Below are 20,754 nucleotides of genomic sequence, written 5' to 3' on the forward strand. Positions count from 1 at the left end.
CATTGTTTTGAATAAATCATGGCTTATCTCAGAGCTTTGAGATTTCAACGATGTGATTGCTTATTTTAAGAATGACATTGTAAGGTATATGCGAGAGGGTGGATTTAGCCATTTTGAACATAAGAAAGGTAGAATATTTGGGCCAGATATGGTTTATTTAAATGTTAAAAGTATTCTCAAACCATTCATTTACATCTTGCATTTTCAGTAATCACCAGGCTATAAAATGTGGAGATTCTTCAGACAGACAAATGCAAAAGAAAGTAGCTTATTCTTAGTTAAGAATTCTTCTGACAACTGTCTCCTTAAAATATGACATCTGTCTTTTCTAAATGCATAAATTTTACTGATAAGTTCAAAACATAAACATAAAAATGAAAAAGATATAAAATAAATAGCTTTGAAAAATATATCTATAAGTCATAGGATTTATTAAAAAAGATGAGTAGAAAATGCAGTTAAATAATAACTGCCTTAATATTTAATGCAAAAAATATACAAATAGTAATATTGTTGCTATAATTTCAACACCAATTTTTCCATGAAGCAATAAAAAAGTGGTAGCAGTAACAGCTGTCACACCTTGGTACAATAATGTAATCTAAGAATGTGGATTATAGTAAAGTATTAAGGATGACAAAAGAAGTTAACTAGCATATTCTTACTTATTGTTCACAACCTACGGCTGGTGTGATGAAAAGCTTTGAAACTTAAAATGCATGCTTAAATCATATGTGCTCACATCCAAGTATGCAGCTGAGCAGATATGAAGCAGGAAATGACATTTACACTTGTTTATTAACAAGCAATGATCTTTTTTTTTTACAAATACTTACACATATTTTTATATAATAGATATCTTATAATTTTGAGTTTGTTTTCACAGTAAGACATTTCAGTATTACTTTAAGACTGATAAAATTAGAAGTAGAAAATAAAACAAAGGAAGAAAAAATGTAAATATTAAAACAACAATGTGACTGATGAAAGATCTAATTCGTTTAGGTCGTTTTTAGCTAATCTATTATGAGTTATGTTATAAAACTGTATAAAAAAATAAAAATGTTTATTGAATTTTTAAAAAAAATATGTTCAGATCTAGAAAATATATTATTTTAATTTCATCCTAATTATGAATAATATGCCGTTATCTCAGAAATGATAATTACATTGTGACAAGTGAAGACACTTGTATACTTGTTAATCTTGTTGGCTCTTTCAAATAAATTATACTTTAAGCTTTGTGCATCCTAATTCTTAGTTTAAAATGTTCCACACAATGCCTAACAGTCAAATTTTCAAATGTAACCAAGGGTTAAAAAAAATATAAAAGGATTATTATTGTTTAAACTTAGATAATTGAATGGCAATTTACAAGCATACAGATTTAGTTTAGAAGCAACAAATTTATATCAATCATTAATAGATATTCAATTTAATTATCTCAGTTGAAGAAGAACATTTCTCCATTATTCAGCAATTAAAAATTAATCTATAAAATCAAGTAGATTTATTTTAATTTATAGGAGATGTACAGGTGGTTTCAGTGGTTTTCAGAATTAAATTTAGCTTTTTTAAAATAATGTTTTGAAAACATCTTACAAATTTTGGCTCCTATATTAAAAAATTGCTATATTTCTAAAGGCTTGTATATAAAGTTAGGAAACCAAGAAAGATAAACGAAAAGAAAATTTAGTTATGATTCACTTACTTTGAGAAAAGAATACACAAATTTTCAATAATTAAACAATATATGATAATACAAGCCTTATTTATTGCTGGATATTTTGTTAATTATAAAAAAAATAATCATTTTCAAAGAATAAAAAGAGTTTGCATACATAGGACTCTTTCGTTTTTTATTAAGTATTCAAGAAATATAATAAAAGTTTTATAGGGTACTTTCTGTTAAATTTTGGCAAACATTTTAAAAATCCATTTAAAAAGCTTGTGTGGTTTAGATATGTATTATATTTCATTAATAAATTCTTTACATAAATACATAACTAAAGCAAAATATTATAAAAGTATCAAGCTTCATAAAGTTTAAGTCCATTTGTACATATCTGTATATATTCATTTTGTTTATGTATGAAGAGATGTGCGTGTGCATGTGTGTGTATGTATGTAAACTATGAATATAACCATTCTCAACAAATTATCAATCAGCAACTACAATAATATCCTTTCATGAAATATTTATTTAAAATCAACTGATTAATTAAAAATTTAACTGTAGTCAGAGAACATGTGCTCAATGAAGGAAGGAAAGGCTGCTCTTTGAGAAAATGTTCTGCATAAATATTTAGAGCCAATTTAGTTCTGAATTGAAGCAATTAACCAATTTGCAATAGTATAGAACTAGATAGCTATTTTAGATTTTTACAAACAATTACAAATATAGCTATATGGATCTAATGGTTCAATGGCTTAATACTGTAGATAAATTTAATTGTAATGTTTCATAATGAATCAAAATTTAAAACATTAAAAATGAAAATTACGTTTGAAATAAAATGGATAGTATTTAAAGAGGGAGGGAAAGGTAAAACAAAGGGTAGGGAGATAAGATGATTGTGAAGAGATAAATAAAGAACTTTAACAAAGATTTTAAAAATATTAACAAATAATTAATTGAAAAACAATAATTTCCAATTAATATTTGTTGTTTTTATATAAAAACATAAGGTCGGTGAACAGCTCCAATCGTTATATCAATTAAGAGGAGGTCTTGTTCAAAACTGAACCCAATTGCTGGCAGAACTGTGTGAACTGGAAAACAAAACAGAATATTTATAATTACAGAAAGATTCATAAATGTACAAGTTTTTCTATAATAAAGTATGTTATTTAGCTAAAATATGCAAAATAAACACAAAAAAATACACAATGCACATACATAGAAATCTACCACATGACGATAATGTTTAAGGATTTAAATATTTTACACAAGACATATACTTGAAATAAACAATTTTTACATACCTGGTAAAGTCACCCCAGCTAGAATCTACAAGTGTGTTATTACTTGCACCAGACGCATTATATAAAGGAGATATAATTTTATTAGATGAATCAGTTCTGCTGGTAGATGCATCTGTTGCAAATTTGTTGTTTGTGCCCAAATCACACAACAAATCTTCAATGGCAGTTACTGATGATGGCTTATTATTTGGAATGTTTTCATGACTTCCTTGAATGGCTGTTGCTTTTGTATGATTTGTTGAGCTTGAAATTTGTTGGCTACCAGAGGAAGGCATTATTTTGATATTAGGACCTGGTGGAGGAGGGAGTAATCCTCCGGCAGTACCAGGTCCTTTTGATCGTTGTTTCGTCCCACTTTCATTGCGCTTTACCTAAATCAAGAATAAAAGGATTATTCACAAATTTATTTTCACTTTAAACAAATTTACATGAAAAATGAAAAGTCATCTAATCATAAATAGCTATATATCCTAAATAACATACTAGAAAAAGAAAGCTTGAAAATATAGCAATATATTTCATTTTTTACTTGTTTCAGTCATTGGATTGAGGCCATACTGGGGCACTGCCTAGAAGGATCTAATTAAACAAATGGACCCCAGTACTTACTTTTTAAGTCTGCTATTTATTCTATTGGTCTCTTTTGCTAAACTACAAAATTAGGGGATGTAAATAAACCAACACTGGGTGTTAAGCAGTGGTAGGGAACAAACACACACATACATACATACACGTGTTTCTGTGTGTTTTTGTGTTTGTCCCCCACCAGTCTCTGCCCACCAAATCCACTCACAGGGCCTTGGCTGGCCCCAGATTAAAGTAGAGGGGACATACCCAAGGTGCTATGCACTGGAACAGAACCCAAAACCATGTTATGTACATACTAGCTAAGTTACCCAGCCTTGGATCAATGAAAATTAGATTATCACGTTGAAATGAAAGAATGATTTTTGTTGAAGAAAATTATCCAGTAAGAAGAGAAATAGTTTTCGTAAAGGAAACAGAGCGGCTTAGAAAAGTATTTCTTTCTTGCAAATTACACGGTTCTGGGTTCAGTCCCACTGTGTGACACCTTGGGTAAGTGTTTTTTTTACTGTAGTTCTGGGCTGACGAGTGGATTTGGTCGATGGAAACTTAATGTAGCCCAATTATGCATATGTGTGTGTAACGTAATAAATTTAGAGAAATACCATTGGTTTCATATCTAGAGTGAATGAGACATATCAGTTTTTCTAAACAATGTTTGTTTTTTGCAAAAGATGTTTTTAAAAACACATGAACGCCGGTGATAGTTGAAGAAAAATTACTGTTAAAATTTACGGCCGGGCGAGTTATCTCCCTTCGCTTGATAGCTAGGTTTTCCAATTTGGAAGCAAAAATTTCCGAAAATATGGACAACTCCCCACAGCTTCCCTCCTGGAGTTCAGGTAGCTTCCTGGCTCATGTGAATTCATTAGGATGATATATCTTTCTGTCATACATAATTTACATAGCTTTGTTCCATTGCGATAGGGCCCACAAGTTTCTAATAATTTCCACCTAATGTTAAAGGATGTATGATCGTCCTTTAGGCGTCATACGTATGCTGCGAGTGTCGTTGTATGTGTGTGTGTGTGTGTATATATATATATATATATATATATATATATATATATATATATATATATATATATATGAAAGAGTGTGGCTTAGTGATTTGGATATACAGCTCAAGACCACAAGGTCATGAGTTTGATTCCAAGTGGTGCATTGTGTCCTTGAGCAAGACACTTTATTTTTCGTTGCTCCAGACCACTCAGCTGGCAAAAATGGGTTGTACCTGTAATTCAAAAGGGCCGCCATTTCGCATTCTGTGTCATGCTGAATCTCCCTGAGAACTACAATGAAGAGTATGTGTGTCTGTGGAGTGCTCAGCCACATGCATGTTAATTTCTCAAGCAGGTTGTTCAGTTGATCATATCAACTCAAACACTCATCGTTGTAACTGATGGTAATGCAGGCCACACACACACACACACACACCCTACAAGAACCTGCACTGCCCCACCACCATCTCTCAAACTTCAACCCTCATCTGCTAGCATAAATCCCTGTTCCTGGAATTTTATATGTTTGTGAGCTGCATGGCGACCTCACTAGTGCCGATGGCAGAAGAAAAGCACCCAGTACATACTGTAAAGTAGTTGGCATTAGAAAGGGCATCCAGTTATAGGAACTATACCAAAGCAGACACTGGGGTATGAAACAGACCTTCGATCCACCTGATCCTGGTCAAACCATCCAACCCATGCCAGCAAGGAACATGGATATTAAATGATGATGGTATAAATATGCATATAGGTACAGCAGTGGCCGTGTGATAAAAAGCTTGCTTCCCAATCACATGGTTCCAGGTTCAGTCTCAACCACATAGTTCCGGGTTCAGTCTCACAATCACACAAGCATACACCCATTCTCTTATTGGCACGGTTAGCATTGTTATCTTGATGATCAATAATTCACAGAAATAAGAGATCTCTGAATTCCACCAACATTTTTGTTTTTACTATCCTCTTTACATATACTTTGTAGCAGGTACCAAACCAAAGAAATTATTATTACCATTAAAATTTTAAATAATTAACAAACATATTTATTATATCTATTAACTATCAGGTTTACTACTGGAATTTGAAAAAAATGTAATATTTTATATGTAATAATTCATTAATTTACTTGGTTATGAAATTCTTGTTTGGCATATTATATGGAAATTTTTGTATCTGATTTCAGTTCTCTTTTTGAAAAGCATTCACAGCTAAAGAGGTGGATAATTGAGGCTATCACTTCATTTATCACTCACTCTCTTACTGACATGTGCAAAAGATAATATATGCAAATATTGAAGCAAAACATTTTTCTTGCTAAGTGATTCAGATTAAGACATACTTAGCATTAAAAAAAAAAAAAAAATCTGTTTTTAGCAACTTACACCAATATTTAATTTCATAGTTTGCCCTTCTTTTAGACTGAGGTCAAGTTTTGGGGCACTACTTAAATCTTTGGACATTTTCTCCATCTCTTGTTCTTGTTTTAACCATCTGAATGTGCAGAGAAAAAAAAGAAAGCCACAATAAACGTAAATTTTCAAAATGAAGAGAAAAAATATCTAAAATGTATTAAATATACATATTTTGCTTTTACAAGAACTATGATGTAAGAACTACATAATAACATGAAAGCATAATGCTTATTTCAATAAAATGTACAAGCGTATAAAACCCTTGTACTTTTAAAAAGATCTAAATGAACAATAAAATAAATGTAATAATGAAAATTATGAAGGAGATTCCCAGGTTCAATAATTCGTATGAATGATTGATAAATGTACATCTAGGTAACTCCAGTCGAATTATAACACCCACCTGGAAAAATACAAACAAGATAGTTAACATTTAACTGTTCTTTTATAGCTGTACTATCATGTCATTATAGTACTAAGTAGCCTCCCTTGTTTGTTGTACTATTAGAAATCTGTCTTGTTTTGATGCCATCCTCCAGTTAGTAGCAAGTACTTTGTTAAAATATAGAATAAAATCTGAGAATGGTAGATGTTAAATAAATCTTAATTTTATTTCAATTTATTCAACATTTTATTATAAAAAGTTTCCTCTGCCATGAACATTTGGATGCTAACCTCAGTGACACACATGCTGTTGAACAGTGGCTACACTGGCAGAAAACATTTCAAAACTTTATTGCATTGCTACCAGTCGAAGGACAAGATTACAAGCTGAAACTCTTAATCAATTATGTATCACTAAAATTGTTTGAATATATTGCTGATGTGTCTATATATGATACTGCTATTAATATTCTGCCGGCTATATACATCAAACCAAAAAAATGAATAAGCTTTGGCTTCGCTCTTAGCAAAGGATTGCAACTTTAAAGCAGTAATTGCTGAGCAATACTAGGATGACTGTATAAGGAATGTCTTTTGTTAATTGCCTTTCTTACTTGCAGGTAAGACAATGTTTACTTGAAAATAAATCACTAGATCTACAGATTGCATATACTCTGGAAATAGCTGCAAAATATTCTGTATCTTTTACACAACCTCTCTCAGTTAATGCAGCCAATGTTGAAGTTCCAAAGACTCAGCAGGAAAATTATTCTTATATGCATCCAGATCACCCCTCATCAGTTGCAGCTGTTTACCCCAAATTTTACTTCTGTGAGTCAAAGTGATATCCATGATCAAAATGTCCTACCGAAATATTATGTAATGATTGTGATAAGAAGGGACATTACACCAAGGTATGCCAATCTCAATCTACATCTTTGGTGGTATTCACAACAGATCTACACTCTGCTTCACCTCATTGTATGTCATGTCCTGTTATGGATATCCAAGGAAATCCAAAGCATAAGAAGACAAGAAACTTGGAAAGCTCCCTTAAGAAACTAATAAACAGACACCAGTGACAGGTAAATTCTACAGACGGTTAGATCTCAATGTCATCTACCTCTCTTACTTCTAAGGTTAGTGGAGTTTCAAGTTAGTGTAGAATTTTCAAATGATTATGACTGTCTTACATTCACTGTCATCCCTAGTTTTCGTTTTAATGTCATCCTGGAATAAAACATCCTTAAACATTACTCTTCTACTGAGACACTATTTTGAAGGACTAAGCTTACTCTGACTGTCTGTAGTCTTACTACTGCTTCTGTCCCACCATCTTTTCATCATCATCATCATTTTCATCGTTTAACGTCCGATTTCCATGCTGGCATGGGTTGGACGGTTTGACTGAGGGCTGCTCCAGGCTCCAATCTGATCTGGCAAAGTTTCTACAGCTGGATGGCCTTCCTAACGCCAACCACTCCAAGAGTGTAGTAGGTACTTTTTACGTGCCACTGACGCGAGGACCAGTCAGGCAGTATTGGCATCGACCACACTCGAATGGTGCTTTTTTATGTGCCACTGGCATGGGAGCCAGTTAGGCAGTAGTGGCAACGACCACACTCGAATGGTTCTTTTTATGTGCCACCGGCACAGGATCAGTCAGGCAGCACTGGCATCAATCACATTCGAATGATGCTTTTTATGTGTCCCTGGCATGGATGCCAATCAGGTAGTACAGTCATTGGCCATGACAATGACTTCACTTGACTCAACAGGTCTTTGCAAGCGCGGTTTATTGCCCAATGATTGAAGGATACTCTTAAATGGGCTGGTTATGCTGTACTGGCATAAGCCATGGTTATGGTCTTACTTGGCTTGCTGGGTCTTCTCAAGCACAGCATATCTCCAAAGGTCTCAGTCATTTGTCATCACCTCTGTAAGGCCCAACGTTCGAAGGTTGTGCTTCACCACTTCATCCCAGGTTTTCCTGGGTCTACCACACCCACAGGTTCTCTCTAGTGCTAGAGTGTGACACTTCACACAGCTGTCCTCATACATTCGTAACACATGACCATACCAGTGCAGTCGACTCTCTTGCATTCCACATCTAATGCTTCTTATGTCCACTCTGTCGTGTATGCACACTGACATTACACATCCAGTGGAGCACACTAGTTTCATTCCTTGCAAGCTTATGTATATACTCAGCAATCACAGCCCATGTTTCACTGCCATGTAGCATGGCTGTTCACACACATGCGTCATACAGTCTACCTTTTACACTGAACGAGAGGCCCTTTGTCACCAGCAGAGGTAAGAGCTCTCTGAACTTTGCCCAGGCTATTCTTATTCTAGCAGCTACACTTTCAGAGCAACCACCCCTTCTATTGACTTGGTCCCCTAGGTAATGAAAGCTATCAACTACTTCTACTTTTTCTCCTGGCATGTGACGGAAGCTGTTTTCTGCTATTTTCAGAGTTTATTGCCCCTGAGCATTTACCACACACAAAAACTATCTTCCCAGTAAGCATTCCTTTGATATTGCTGCACCTCTTATGTGTCCATAGCTTACACCGGGTACATCTTATGGTGTTTCCACCTATGCTTTTCTATAGATCAAGCAGGGCCATCTACCTGAAGGGGTTTGTGATTTGTCTGTCTTCCTACTTATTAAGACTTTGGTTTTTGCTAGTTTGACTCTCAGGCCCTATGATTCTAGACCTTGCTTCCCCACCTGAAACTTCTCCTCTAGTTCTGATAGTGACTCAGCTATTAGAGCAAGGTCATTAGTTTAGAGAAGTTCCCAGGGACATCCTTTCTTGAATTCCTGTTATTACCTGGAGGACTATGATGAATAGGAGGAGGCTGAGGACTGATCCTTGGTGGACTCCTACCCGGAATTCTTCACTATGCTCATTGCCAACCCTCACCTTACTGAAAGCAACCCTGTGCAGCTCTCATTAACCACTCATCTATCCCTAGTTTCTGCACTGACCACCAGATAAGTGATCGGGGGACCCTGTCAAAGGCTTTCTCCATGTCAACAAAAGCTAGGTACAGAGGTTTATCTTTGGCTAGGTATTTCTTCTCGGTATTTGTTTGATAATCTCACAACTGACTGCAAAATCAAGATGACATTCTTTGAACGACCAGAAACTTTTAATCTCTGAGCTAAGACGTTTACTAAAGGATGGTATTATTGAGCCAAGTAAGTCTCCTTGGAAGTTTGAGGTATTGGTTACATCTAGTGATAACCATAAGAAATGTTTGATCATTGATTATTCTCAGACAATAAACCACTATACATTGCTAGATACCCACCTTGTATCAAATATTGAAAATGGTCATGGAAATGGCACAATATAATGCCTTCAGTAGACTGGACCTATGATGTGCTTACCATGAAGTGGAAGCTGGTCATTGCTTGTACTAATTCATACAGATTCCTTTTGGAATTACTAACAATGTTGGTAACCTTCAACATATAATTGATGACATGATTGAAAAAGCACTCACAACCACCTTTGGATATACTGGACATAACCAGAAAGTCCATTATCACAACTTGAGGAATTTCTTAGATGTAGTTAGCAAATACAATCATACTTTAAACAAAGTGCATATTCTCTTCTAAATGTATCAACTTGTTTTGCTACATGATCATGTAGCCAAATAGGTTAATAACTGGATTGATTAGACTAGATCCAGAATATAAGGGACCACTACCCAATCTTCCTTAACCCAAAGACAAGACATCTATGAAGTGTGCAACGGCCTTGTTAGTTTGCTATGCAGATTGGATTCTGAAATTTTCTGGGAAATTCAATCCTTTAGTTACTACTAAATGCTTTCCCCTCTCCTTTTCAGCACTGCAAGTTTTTGAAAGTCTAAAGAAGGTCATTGCCAAATTTGCTGTGAAAGCTTATTGATCCTGCTGTACCATTGCTGCCACTACATGTTGGAAAGGATGCACAGTGACTTTCTATACAAGAACACTATCAGTTCATGAGCAGAAATATTCTTTTGTGAAAAGAGAAGCCTATACCATTGTGGAATGTCTAAAGAGGTTGAGACACTATCTACTTGGCCACCATTTCCAGTTGGTACCAGTTCAGAAATCACTTGCTTCTATGCGTGAAAATAGATGGAGTAGTAAAATAAAGAATGAGAAAAGTGTTGATATATAGAATTCACTTGTTTTCAATATAACATAATGTATATGCTTCCAATGAGCAGATATGACCACCAGAATTATTATAAAGTGCTTATCAAAACTCTTCTCAATTGGAGGATTTCCATATTGAAGGATTCTTGCATCAGCTAGTAGCAGAAATACTTCTCAGAATCCAGAAGGGAATGGATAAATAGAACAATATAATGAAATAATTTGGTGAACAATATCACTGGCTCTGAAATTAAAACAACTGAAACCCTCAGAATGGGAACTTGTTCTTCCAGATGCACTCCTTTCAATCTATTCTCTTCTCTTAATTTCAACAAATTGCACTCCAGATGAACATCTTTCTAAGTATCAGCATAAATCTCTAAGTGAGCAGCCCATCCTGTCATGGCTCTCTTCCCTGGGTAACAAGGTGTTTCTGAAATGTCCTAACCATCAGAGTAAATATATTCCTTTAGTAAAGGAAGTAGAACTCTTCAGATTCCCTGATGGTAGGGAGCGTACCGTATCATTAAACCACCTTGTACTTTGTGGTAATGTTTCTTCTAATCTTGTGCCTAAACCAGAAGTAACTGAGTCTCCAGAACAAATGATGCTTCAAAACACACCTGGACTCAATATTTCTACACCTATAAATACTTTAGATGCTTCTTCTGAATCAGACCACAAGGGAGTGACAAGTGCTCTAGTCATATTAAATACATTCCTTTGTACTTTTAATATTGCTTCAGTGTTTGTTTAACATAGCTGTCTGTGACGGCTGACACGTGATGTAGTTCAATTTAGGGAATGAAATATGACCAATCATTTTAGAACTAAGTAGCCTCTCTTGTTTTTTGTACTAACAGAAATCCGTCCTGGCCTATGAGGCCTTCTTAATGGTTTGTAACAAGCACAATAAGTTTTTGTTAAAATACTTAATAAAACCCAGGAATGGCAAATGATGAACAAGTCTAAATCTTACATCAGCATGAGATGCAGTCAAATAAATTATTAGAATGAAATACACATACCTTTTTTTCTTTTTATTTAAAGAAAATAAGAGTAAGAAAAAGGCATTGGATAAAATGCAGAATATACCAATAGTATCCACTAGGCAAGAAAATAATGAAATTACTATTCAGGTGTGGACAGTCCTATTAGCTAAATTTTAAAATGATTAATAATTGATTAAATAAAAGATATAATGAAACTGATCTCCAATCTAAAGGCGTTCCCAACAATGAACTGTTGCTGAATTCCTATTACTTATTTTGTGTAGAAGATCATTAGAGTAAAATATAGTACTACCACAATTTATATAATGCACATCAATAACAATTTTATTGTAGTAGCATATGCAACTCTAAAAGAGAGAGGCTGAAAATCAGAAATGTAAATTCCAGGCAAAAACTCCAAACTAATATCAAAAGCAGCCTCGTAATCTTTGACTACTTAGAGTCTAGATTGCTACTGTTGCTTTTGTTTTCATTGTAAATATAACAATGATGAGCATCAAGACGCATAAAAATTGTAGTGTGCAATTAAGGTAATTGTCATCATTGCAATCACCACCATCACCAGTCATGTAAATTAAGGAAAGAATAAAGATGGAAAGAGTATTTAGAGTTGGGTTTTTTTTTATGAGCATATTTTTGCAGTTAATAAGGCAGCACCATGATCAATAATGATAGTATTTATCACTATCATCAAAGTTGAGAGCATTGCTCTGGAAGAGTTACTGCACAATTGATTTGATTATTGCATGGGGGAATTAATAGTATGCTGTTTTAGTGAGTAGCAAGACAATAATGCATGTATTACAAATAAATTAGTTCAACTTAGGATGAAAGTAAACAAACAAAGCTTGTTTTAGAAGCGTTGAGATGTATTGAAAGGTAGAGAAATAATTTTTTTTATTCTCAAACGCATGATAATGCTAATAAATAATGTGATCAGGATTGGCTGGTAACGTATTTTTCCGCAATGTATGGATAATTTATCCTGATCACGCTATTTATTAGCATTATCACGCGTTTGAGAATTAAAAAAAATTATTTCTCTACCTTTAAATAAATTAGTATCAGTATTTGACTGTAAATGTATCTGTAGTCTTTTCTGAAGTTACTCTATAGGGACTTAAAGTGATGGTTCCATATAATTGGATGTATTTTGTTTTCACTCTCATTATTTCACTTAATTTTGAATCTTTTCAACAGAAATTTCTCAACTGATAAGAGAAATTTATTTATCAAATAACTAGCGTTATTGTACTCAGATATTAATTCTGCTACATCCTAATAGAATAAGGAAAAGGCATTGACTCTGTAAAAACCCATGGTTGCTCTTATATCTCTACTAGTTTGCTAAGAACTTGATAGTAAATACTCCAAGATTTTCTACAGCCAAATACATACATTTTACATATACAAATATGCTTTTTATCTAAAATGGTTTTAACCTTTAGCATATTTAGCATACTCTGTCAAATGTAATGCTTATTTATTCACATTGTTTTGAACTACTCATGCATTATTTTGTAGCTTCAAAATTTCAATATTGTGATTGGTTATTTTTTTTTAAATGACGTAGGGTAGATATGAGAGGCCAAATTCAATCAGTCTGAACATAAAACAGATACAATATCTGAGCCAGATATAGTTAAAGGGTTAAAAATAATTTATATCAGACAGCTAAAATGAAATAAAGGATATTTGAAAGTTAGAAACTTACTTAAAATGATCCTGTAGAGCAACATTAAGATCAAATGAATCACTTCTATCTGTAAAACCAATTCCAATGAAAGCACTTCGTTCTGAAAGCAAATAATGAAATATGAAAGAATTTGATTTCAGACAAATAGTTAAGCTTTAAATAAGCATAGCTGTTTAAAACAATATAAGTGTAGGTGACAATGAATTAGAATTATATTAGTAGTAAAAGGTACTCCTTGCATCTAATGATTTGAAAGGTAGTAAAAAAAAAAAAACCAGTCAGGTGTAGATGTTAGACAAATTTAGCAGCAAAGATAGAAGAATAGGTTTAACAAAATTGTCCTATTTATAGGACAATGGTGTAATAAATAAAATCTTTTATTTTTTTTACTTGTTGGGTCTGGAGGAAGGGACAGTGCCCATGGTCTTTGCAGGCCCTCCGAGACCAGGGAAACAGATGCTGTAAATGTTCCTCTTGAATCATTGCAAGTGAATACCTGTGGGAAAGACATAAGCAAAGAGGAGTTGTGGTATAGAGCACTATGCAGAAGAGTCTATAATTCAATCACCAGCTAAAGATTCTGATTTTGACAGGTTAGTATTGGTTTAGAAAGGAAACTTCTTTCATTAAAACAAAAACATCCCATTGGACCATTGGATGTATAATGTCAATTACTTATGGGCCATGGGCATCTGAGTTGACAAGCAGTTTTGCAACAGAGGTATCAGCTGAAGTATGCATGAGAAGCAACTACACTGGTATGTAAAGTGATCAGATGATTAAACTGGGAGACGAAAGTGCCAAGAATTGACAGTGGAGGGTTTAAGATTCAGAAGCAAAACACGAGGCATCAGAAAAGAGATGACACGTGATGAAAAGAATTGGAGATGAGATGTGTCTTAAACACATCAAACCAAGACTAAAATGTAAAGACAGATAAAATAATCATTAATGATAATGATGTCAATGACTTCTTAGGCTATTAAAATTTCAAAATATATCCAATATGTAAACTCAATTGGAATATAAAGTTAGAAAAAAAAAAAAAAACAACATTTAAATACAATAGTTTGTCAAATAGCAAATTATTGAATATCAAAAAAATTTGAAAACGTTTTTTCTTTTGATATAAAATCCTTTGTAATAACTGTAAATTTTGATGTTCCTTACCCGCTTCTTTGATTCGAATCACAAAGTATCTACTGGAATCCATCACAGGCTCGATTGCTACACCAGGGTAGGCATCAACTGGACATTTTGCAAATTCTTCACCTAATAAAATCAAATACAACATTTAAACATACAGTAATTATGGAGCTGGACAACATGACAATTTACTTTATAGGTCTACATCTATTACACTTATATTCAAAATAATCTTAGTTCATAAGATAGAAATTAGTGTTACTAAGAGTATCCTACTCAATAACCACATACTCTAAATATACAAATCTGTTTATAATGTTGACCAGACAAGGACTACTGAGCTTGAAAATATAACAAATGAATATTACTATGATAAATAGGTGCACATGTGACTGTGTGGTAAGAAGCTTGCTTCTCAATCACATGGTTCCCGGTTCAGTCCTACTGTGTGGCACCTTGGACAAGCGTATTCTACTATATCCTTGGGCCAACCAAAACTTTGTGAGTGGACTTCGAAGGTAGAAACTGAAAGGACCCTGCGAGTGTGTGTTAGCCACCACCACTTCACAACTGGTGTTGGTTTGTTAATGTCCCTGTAACTTCGCAATTTTGCAAAAGACACTGACAGAATAAGTATCAGGCTTTAAAAAACATTAAGTACTGGAGTCAATTCATTCAACTAAAAATTATTCAGAGCAGTGCTCTAGCATGGTCGCAGCCTAATAACTGAAACAAGTAAAAGATAAAAGATAGATATATGGGTATAATCTTAAGTTCAGAAACAAAAGATCCAGGTTTGTAATTTTAATGATAGATGTAAGAAATTGTGTCAGTCACATGGTCTTCTTTTGCAGTCTCCAAGGAGGAAAGTGTTTGTGCTAGTCTCCCAACCACATGGTTCCGGGAGTTTAGTCCCACTGCATAGCACTTTGGGTAAGTGTCTTCTACTATAGCCTCAAGCAGAACCAAAGCCTTGTGAGTAGATTTGGTAGATGGAAACTTAAAGAAGCCTGTCGTGTGTGTGCATGTGTGTGCGTGTCTGCATTTGTCCCCTATCACTGCTTGACAACCAACACTGGTTGTTACAGGGATGTAAAAATATGTCCTCTCACTTAGCAGTTCAGCAAAATAAGATAAGTACCAGGCTTAAAAAAAGAAAGCATTGGGGTTGATTTGTTTGACTAAAATTCTTCATGGCCGTGCCCTAGCAAGGCTGCAGACTAATGAGCGAAACAAGTAAAAGGTAAAGGATAAAAGTAAAAGAAGTCATGACTATGTCAGTATAGCAACTGTGTTTTTAACATACAATACAGTAACAGCATCAAAAAGGAAGTGTCTTCATCTTGCACATGACCTGTCAATACAACAGTCTATTACGAAATATCTGGATATGTCACATTACTTGACAAGCTATCCTGAGTCTACACATTTAGGATGAACACAGTCTCATATCAAAGGAATAGATTAGATCAGCTTGAACAGTGGCAAAATGCTACTTTAAATTTTATAACAAATTGTTTTATATTGATTTTGAATTCAAATCAAGTTAAGCTTTTACTACACTTTTCTTTGCTTGACAAAGTAGTTTAGGCACGTAAAAAGCACTCAGCACACTCTGTAAAGTGGTACGTGTTAGGAAGGGCATCCAGACATAGAAATCATGTCACAGCAAATGATTGGAATTTGAACAGCTTCCTGGGTGGCCAGCTCCTGTCAAACCATCCAATCCATGCCAGCATGGAAAACAGATGTTAAATGATGATGATGATGATGATGATGATAATGAATACTGTACCATCAAATTTAACAGGAATTTAGCCATGTTACAATTAACTAATCTTGTACAATTTTCAAAAATTAGGGAATGTTCTTTGAGAGGCCCTTTCAATGTAGCCAATCCAGAGAGAGGAAGGGAGCAGGAAGGGAAACAGTTCACAGTACTTTATCAATTCCAAAAATGATGGAAGTCAAAGTTGGCCATGGCAGTATTTGGACTTAGAGCGCAAAGACTTGAAACAAATACTGCAAATAATTCTACCAGATGTTCCAGTGACTCTGATAATTTGCTGCCTTGGAACTGCATTATCCAGTATCTTTCTTTTTGAAACAGTGAGATATTTTTTGTCAAAAGTTTAAGTACAGAGGTTTCATTAGTAACTTACATGTACACACCCAAACAACACAGCCTTATAAATTAGTAACGACAACCATAGTTTCCCAACATTCTCTAAACTCAGTTGCATAGTTACCTTAACTTTACATCAAAAAGCATCAAATATTCTCATAAAGTTAGAAAAAAAAAGATACTACAGAAGACAAAAATACAATGAATTATGTACATCCCTTATGCAGCATTTATAGCACAAGTACAAGACCTAATAAAGAAAGCAAAACAACACATGCATACATATCTAGCAATCACAGACATCACATTTAAATGACACAAATTGTTCAAAGAATATACCTAATCTATAATGGATTATGTCACTCCTCTCTTCAAAACAAATTACAAAAAATAATCATAAACTGAACCAAGAAAACATAATCACAGGCTGCACACAACCCGTACATGCAATAGAACAAAAGTATTCAAAATGAAAGGTGACCTGGATATGCAAATCCTATAATTTATTGCTGCAGAAAGTTTCAATTCCCTACAGAACTTGCTACTACATGTAGAATCTATCAGACATCTACAACATCTCAGAAAAGTAATTAAGAAAAAATCTCTCCCACATGGTCCAGGCAAACATAAAAAAAAAAGAACATACATACAAAAATAATATCAAGAAACTTATTTTATTTACTCCAAACATACTTCTAGAATATTCAATACCTGAAGTAAGTATAGAGGAACAGGACACGCTGTGCTCAGAGTGTGGTGGATTTAGCAAGTTCTGTAAATTTAACAGAAACTGGATATTGCAAAAGAAGCAACGTTGTCAGATTGCTGCCTATATGATGAAACATATTTCATAATCTAACAATATGGTCCACTACCAAGTGGAGGAATGGTATATCTGGAGTTTTCTATTTGTGAATTGCACTATCATTTGACTGATTACCTACATATGATGAGTCTGCTCAAAGCTGACCTTGGGCTGAACAACAACATAAAATGCTTGCTAACAAACTACTTTTCTCAGATCATAAGCTAATGTAAAATACAACAGCACAATTGGTATTTTCAGGTTCCTGAATGGAGTACCATGATGGTATGTCCTCAAACCCACTTCTTAATTAATCGGTTTCAAATTTTGACACAAGGCCGTTGCAGTTTGGAGGGAGGTGGGGTAAGTCAATGATATTGACCCCAGTACATAACTGGTACTTATTTTATCAACTCTGAAAAGATGAAAGGCAAAGTCGACCTTGGCAGAATTTGAACTCAAAACCCACTACTTAATTTATTAATACATGATCTTCCCATACTCTAATAAAGCACATTACCCATAAAAAATGGGAACACACACACAAATCTTACAGAAACACAAATAAAACAAAATAAACAGGGTTCAAATATATAACATACAAATAAGCTTAGGATAGATTTTTTTTTTTTCTAGACTACTGAAGAAAATATCAGTAATCCAGTTTGATAATATATTTTACAATGCTTTTTTTTTTTCTTCTTTTAAATCCTATATTTATGTATTGTAAGCTTATATTTGTAGGTTCATTTTGAAAATGTAAAGTATAAAATTCCTGACACCTGATACTTTGTCTTCTAACTTCAATGTAAGTTCTTTGCCCTTATAAGTAACTCTCAATCTTCCAGTCCAGTCAGGAGCATCAAGTTTCCAATCTGATGCCCTATTTTTAGAAAACAGAGCAAAAAGAAAAAAGAAAAAAAAACAATCAATAAAAGTTAAAATAAGCAAAAATAAGATATCAGACTATCACAAAGAGATCATTAAAGTATTACAAAAAAATTCTGCTGCAAAAAAAAAGTTATTTATCTATTTTTACTAGAATTCTGTTAGCTTGAAATATATACACCGAGTGAAAATAGTGCTAGTTTTCATTAAATCCTACAGTTAATTATATGGGTGTAGGTGTGGGTGCATGGCAAGAAGTTTGCTTCTCAGCCACATAGTTCTAGGTTCAGTCCCACTGTATGGCACCTTGGGCAAGTGTCTTCCACTGTAGCCTTAGGCTGACTAAAGCCTTGTGAGTGGGTTTCGTAGACAGAAACTGAAAGAAGCCCATTTTCTATATCTATCTATCTATCTATCTATATATATATATATATATATATATATATATATATGCACGTGTGTGTGTGTGCCTTTGTGTGTGTTTGTTATCCATCACCACTTGAGAAACAGTACTGGTGTGTTTACATCCCTATGACTTAGTGATTCAGGAAAGGAAACTGACAGAATAAGTATCAGGGTAAAAAAAAAAAGTACTGGGGTTAATTCATTCAACTAAAAATCCCTCAAGGTGGTGCCCCAGTGTGACCACAGTCTAATGATTGAAACAAGTAAAAGATAAAAATTAAGGTAAAAAATTAATTAGAAATTGTAAACCTAAACATTGGAGGAGAATATTAGTAAAGGTGTCACAATTAAATCTTTCAATTCCATTTTAAGTATTTCATATAAATAACAAAGATGATGAATTACTAAGCATTATTACATTATAAACCGAAGGTAGAACAGAAAATACCAAATTTATTCATATATTATTTTTACATATTTATGTATAATGTGAAACACTAATAATGGGCTATGATATCACAAGATAAAGCATCTAGTGCACTTAGTAAGGTGGTTAGCCATAGGAAGGGCATCCAGCTATAGAATCCATGTCAAATGACAAGTACAAGCACCCGTTCATAAGAATGGCGGCTTCTAATAAGAAATAACTTGGGCTATCACAAACAGTCTAACCATGCTATCATGAAAAATGGAAGTCAAATGATGAAGATGAAACCCTGGAAAAAAAATACCAGTTGTGTACGATATGCACCAACTTCTCTTCCTGTTATAATGTTTACAAAAATAAGGTTTTAGAAAGAAATTGCTGACCTTATGTTGAACAACAACACAAAATGCTAGCTAACAAACTACTTTTTTCAGATCACAAGCTTATGTAAAATAAGATTTATAAAAGTTCACATATCTTATCCTCAAAACAAAGAAAAAGTTTAAAAGCGACCATTGAACTATACAAGTATAATCTGAGAAGCGTACCTGCTGTTAAGTCGACCAGTGCAAGAGAATAAGAAGTTCTTACAGCAGTTTAATGTTCATATATACTTTAACATACAACACAGGATTTATTTCCCAGATGTCGGTAGTTCTTATCCCAAGGGAGGCAACTCAATATTAACACCTTGCTGGTGTTAGGCTTTAAATCAATTTCCTAATATTAACATAGTGAACTTTTCTAAAGCTTCAAACCACAATAATTAGTTGTTTATTGTCAGAAGAAGCACCTGCTTATGTTAGATGGTCTGAAATCATCTCATTACCTCTATTCTATTCGATCTTAACTTCAATGCTTATCATTTCTTTCTATTCTTGTCACAACTCTTAAGATGTTCACAAGATTAGATAAATTAACGGTCTCTACAAGTGATGGGTTGTCACTTTTGCAGAGCACTTCTGGCAATCTGGGCAGCTATTAAGACACCAGCATCAGCTGCTTCACTGAGTGCAAGAGTCTCTGAAATTAGTGGACTTTACACAATCCAATTGTTTCATTATCAACATAATGGAGCCATCTTGTTCATATGAGTTTCAACGAATATGATAAAACTACTCTGCAAAGATCCATCTTCCAAACTGACATAAGTGGTATCAGAATAACTGATTATATTTAAATTCTGAGATTTTCTCAAAGCTGGAAAAGATATAGAACTTGCCTTAGATTTCAACTTAGACAATACTTTCTTAGCTCCAAATAGCATCCTTACTTAGGGGTGTTGTCCAGTGTTACTCATTCTACAAATGTCAAATGATACATCTGGATCATCAATATACTTACAACATCTGACCTCAGTCTTTTTTATTCAGACCTATTCACTTAACTCATCATTTTTCCTTAGTGACTTTTCTTCCTTTATTTCTTTTGGAGGTATGGATGATATGTATAAAGTCAATCAATGATAATTTTTCTTGTGTATTGATTAACATTCAATCCTAAATTCTTAAATGTTCAACTCTAATGAATTCTTACTTTAAACTCCTTACCTTATAGCTTCCTGACCACATGTAAAAGAGTCTGTTTTTAGATCACTTTAATTTTCATCATAATTACATGATGGCTTTTTATTATCATTTTATTATCTTAGTGTTTTCTGACACATAGAGGGTACACATTCATATACATCACAATTCTTCATTTTGTATTA

The 20,754-nt window shown here is 33.8% G+C and overlaps 1 protein-coding gene across 2 annotated transcripts in view; it reads right to left on the minus strand.

Moving 5' to 3' along the window:
* Nucleotides 1-412: 412 nt before the first annotated feature.
* Nucleotides 413-20,754, minus strand: part of LOC106869513 (adaptin ear-binding coat-associated protein 1) — a 39,355-nt gene continuing 19,013 nt past the window's right edge. For both annotated transcript variants that reach the window (XM_014915280.3, XM_014915279.3), the window contains exons 3-8: nt 18,106-18,206; nt 14,418-14,519; nt 13,266-13,347; nt 5,957-6,065; nt 2,986-3,356; nt 413-2,772 (exon numbers count right to left, since the gene is read on the minus strand). In XM_014915280.3, coding sequence (XP_014770766.1) covers nt 2,736-2,772; nt 2,986-3,356; nt 5,957-6,065; nt 13,266-13,347; nt 14,418-14,519; nt 18,106-18,206 — 802 coding nt within the window. In that variant the 3' untranslated portion in view covers nt 413-2,735. The remainder of the gene's footprint in view (nt 2,773-2,985; nt 3,357-5,956; nt 6,066-13,265; nt 13,348-14,417; nt 14,520-18,105; nt 18,207-20,754) is intronic.

This window comes from Octopus bimaculoides, chromosome Z, assembly GCF_046866305.1.
Source record: "Octopus bimaculoides isolate indiv1 chromosome Z, ASM4686630v1, whole genome shotgun sequence".
In the NCBI taxonomy this organism is placed as follows: Eukaryota; Metazoa; Mollusca; class Cephalopoda; order Octopoda; family Octopodidae; genus Octopus; species Octopus bimaculoides.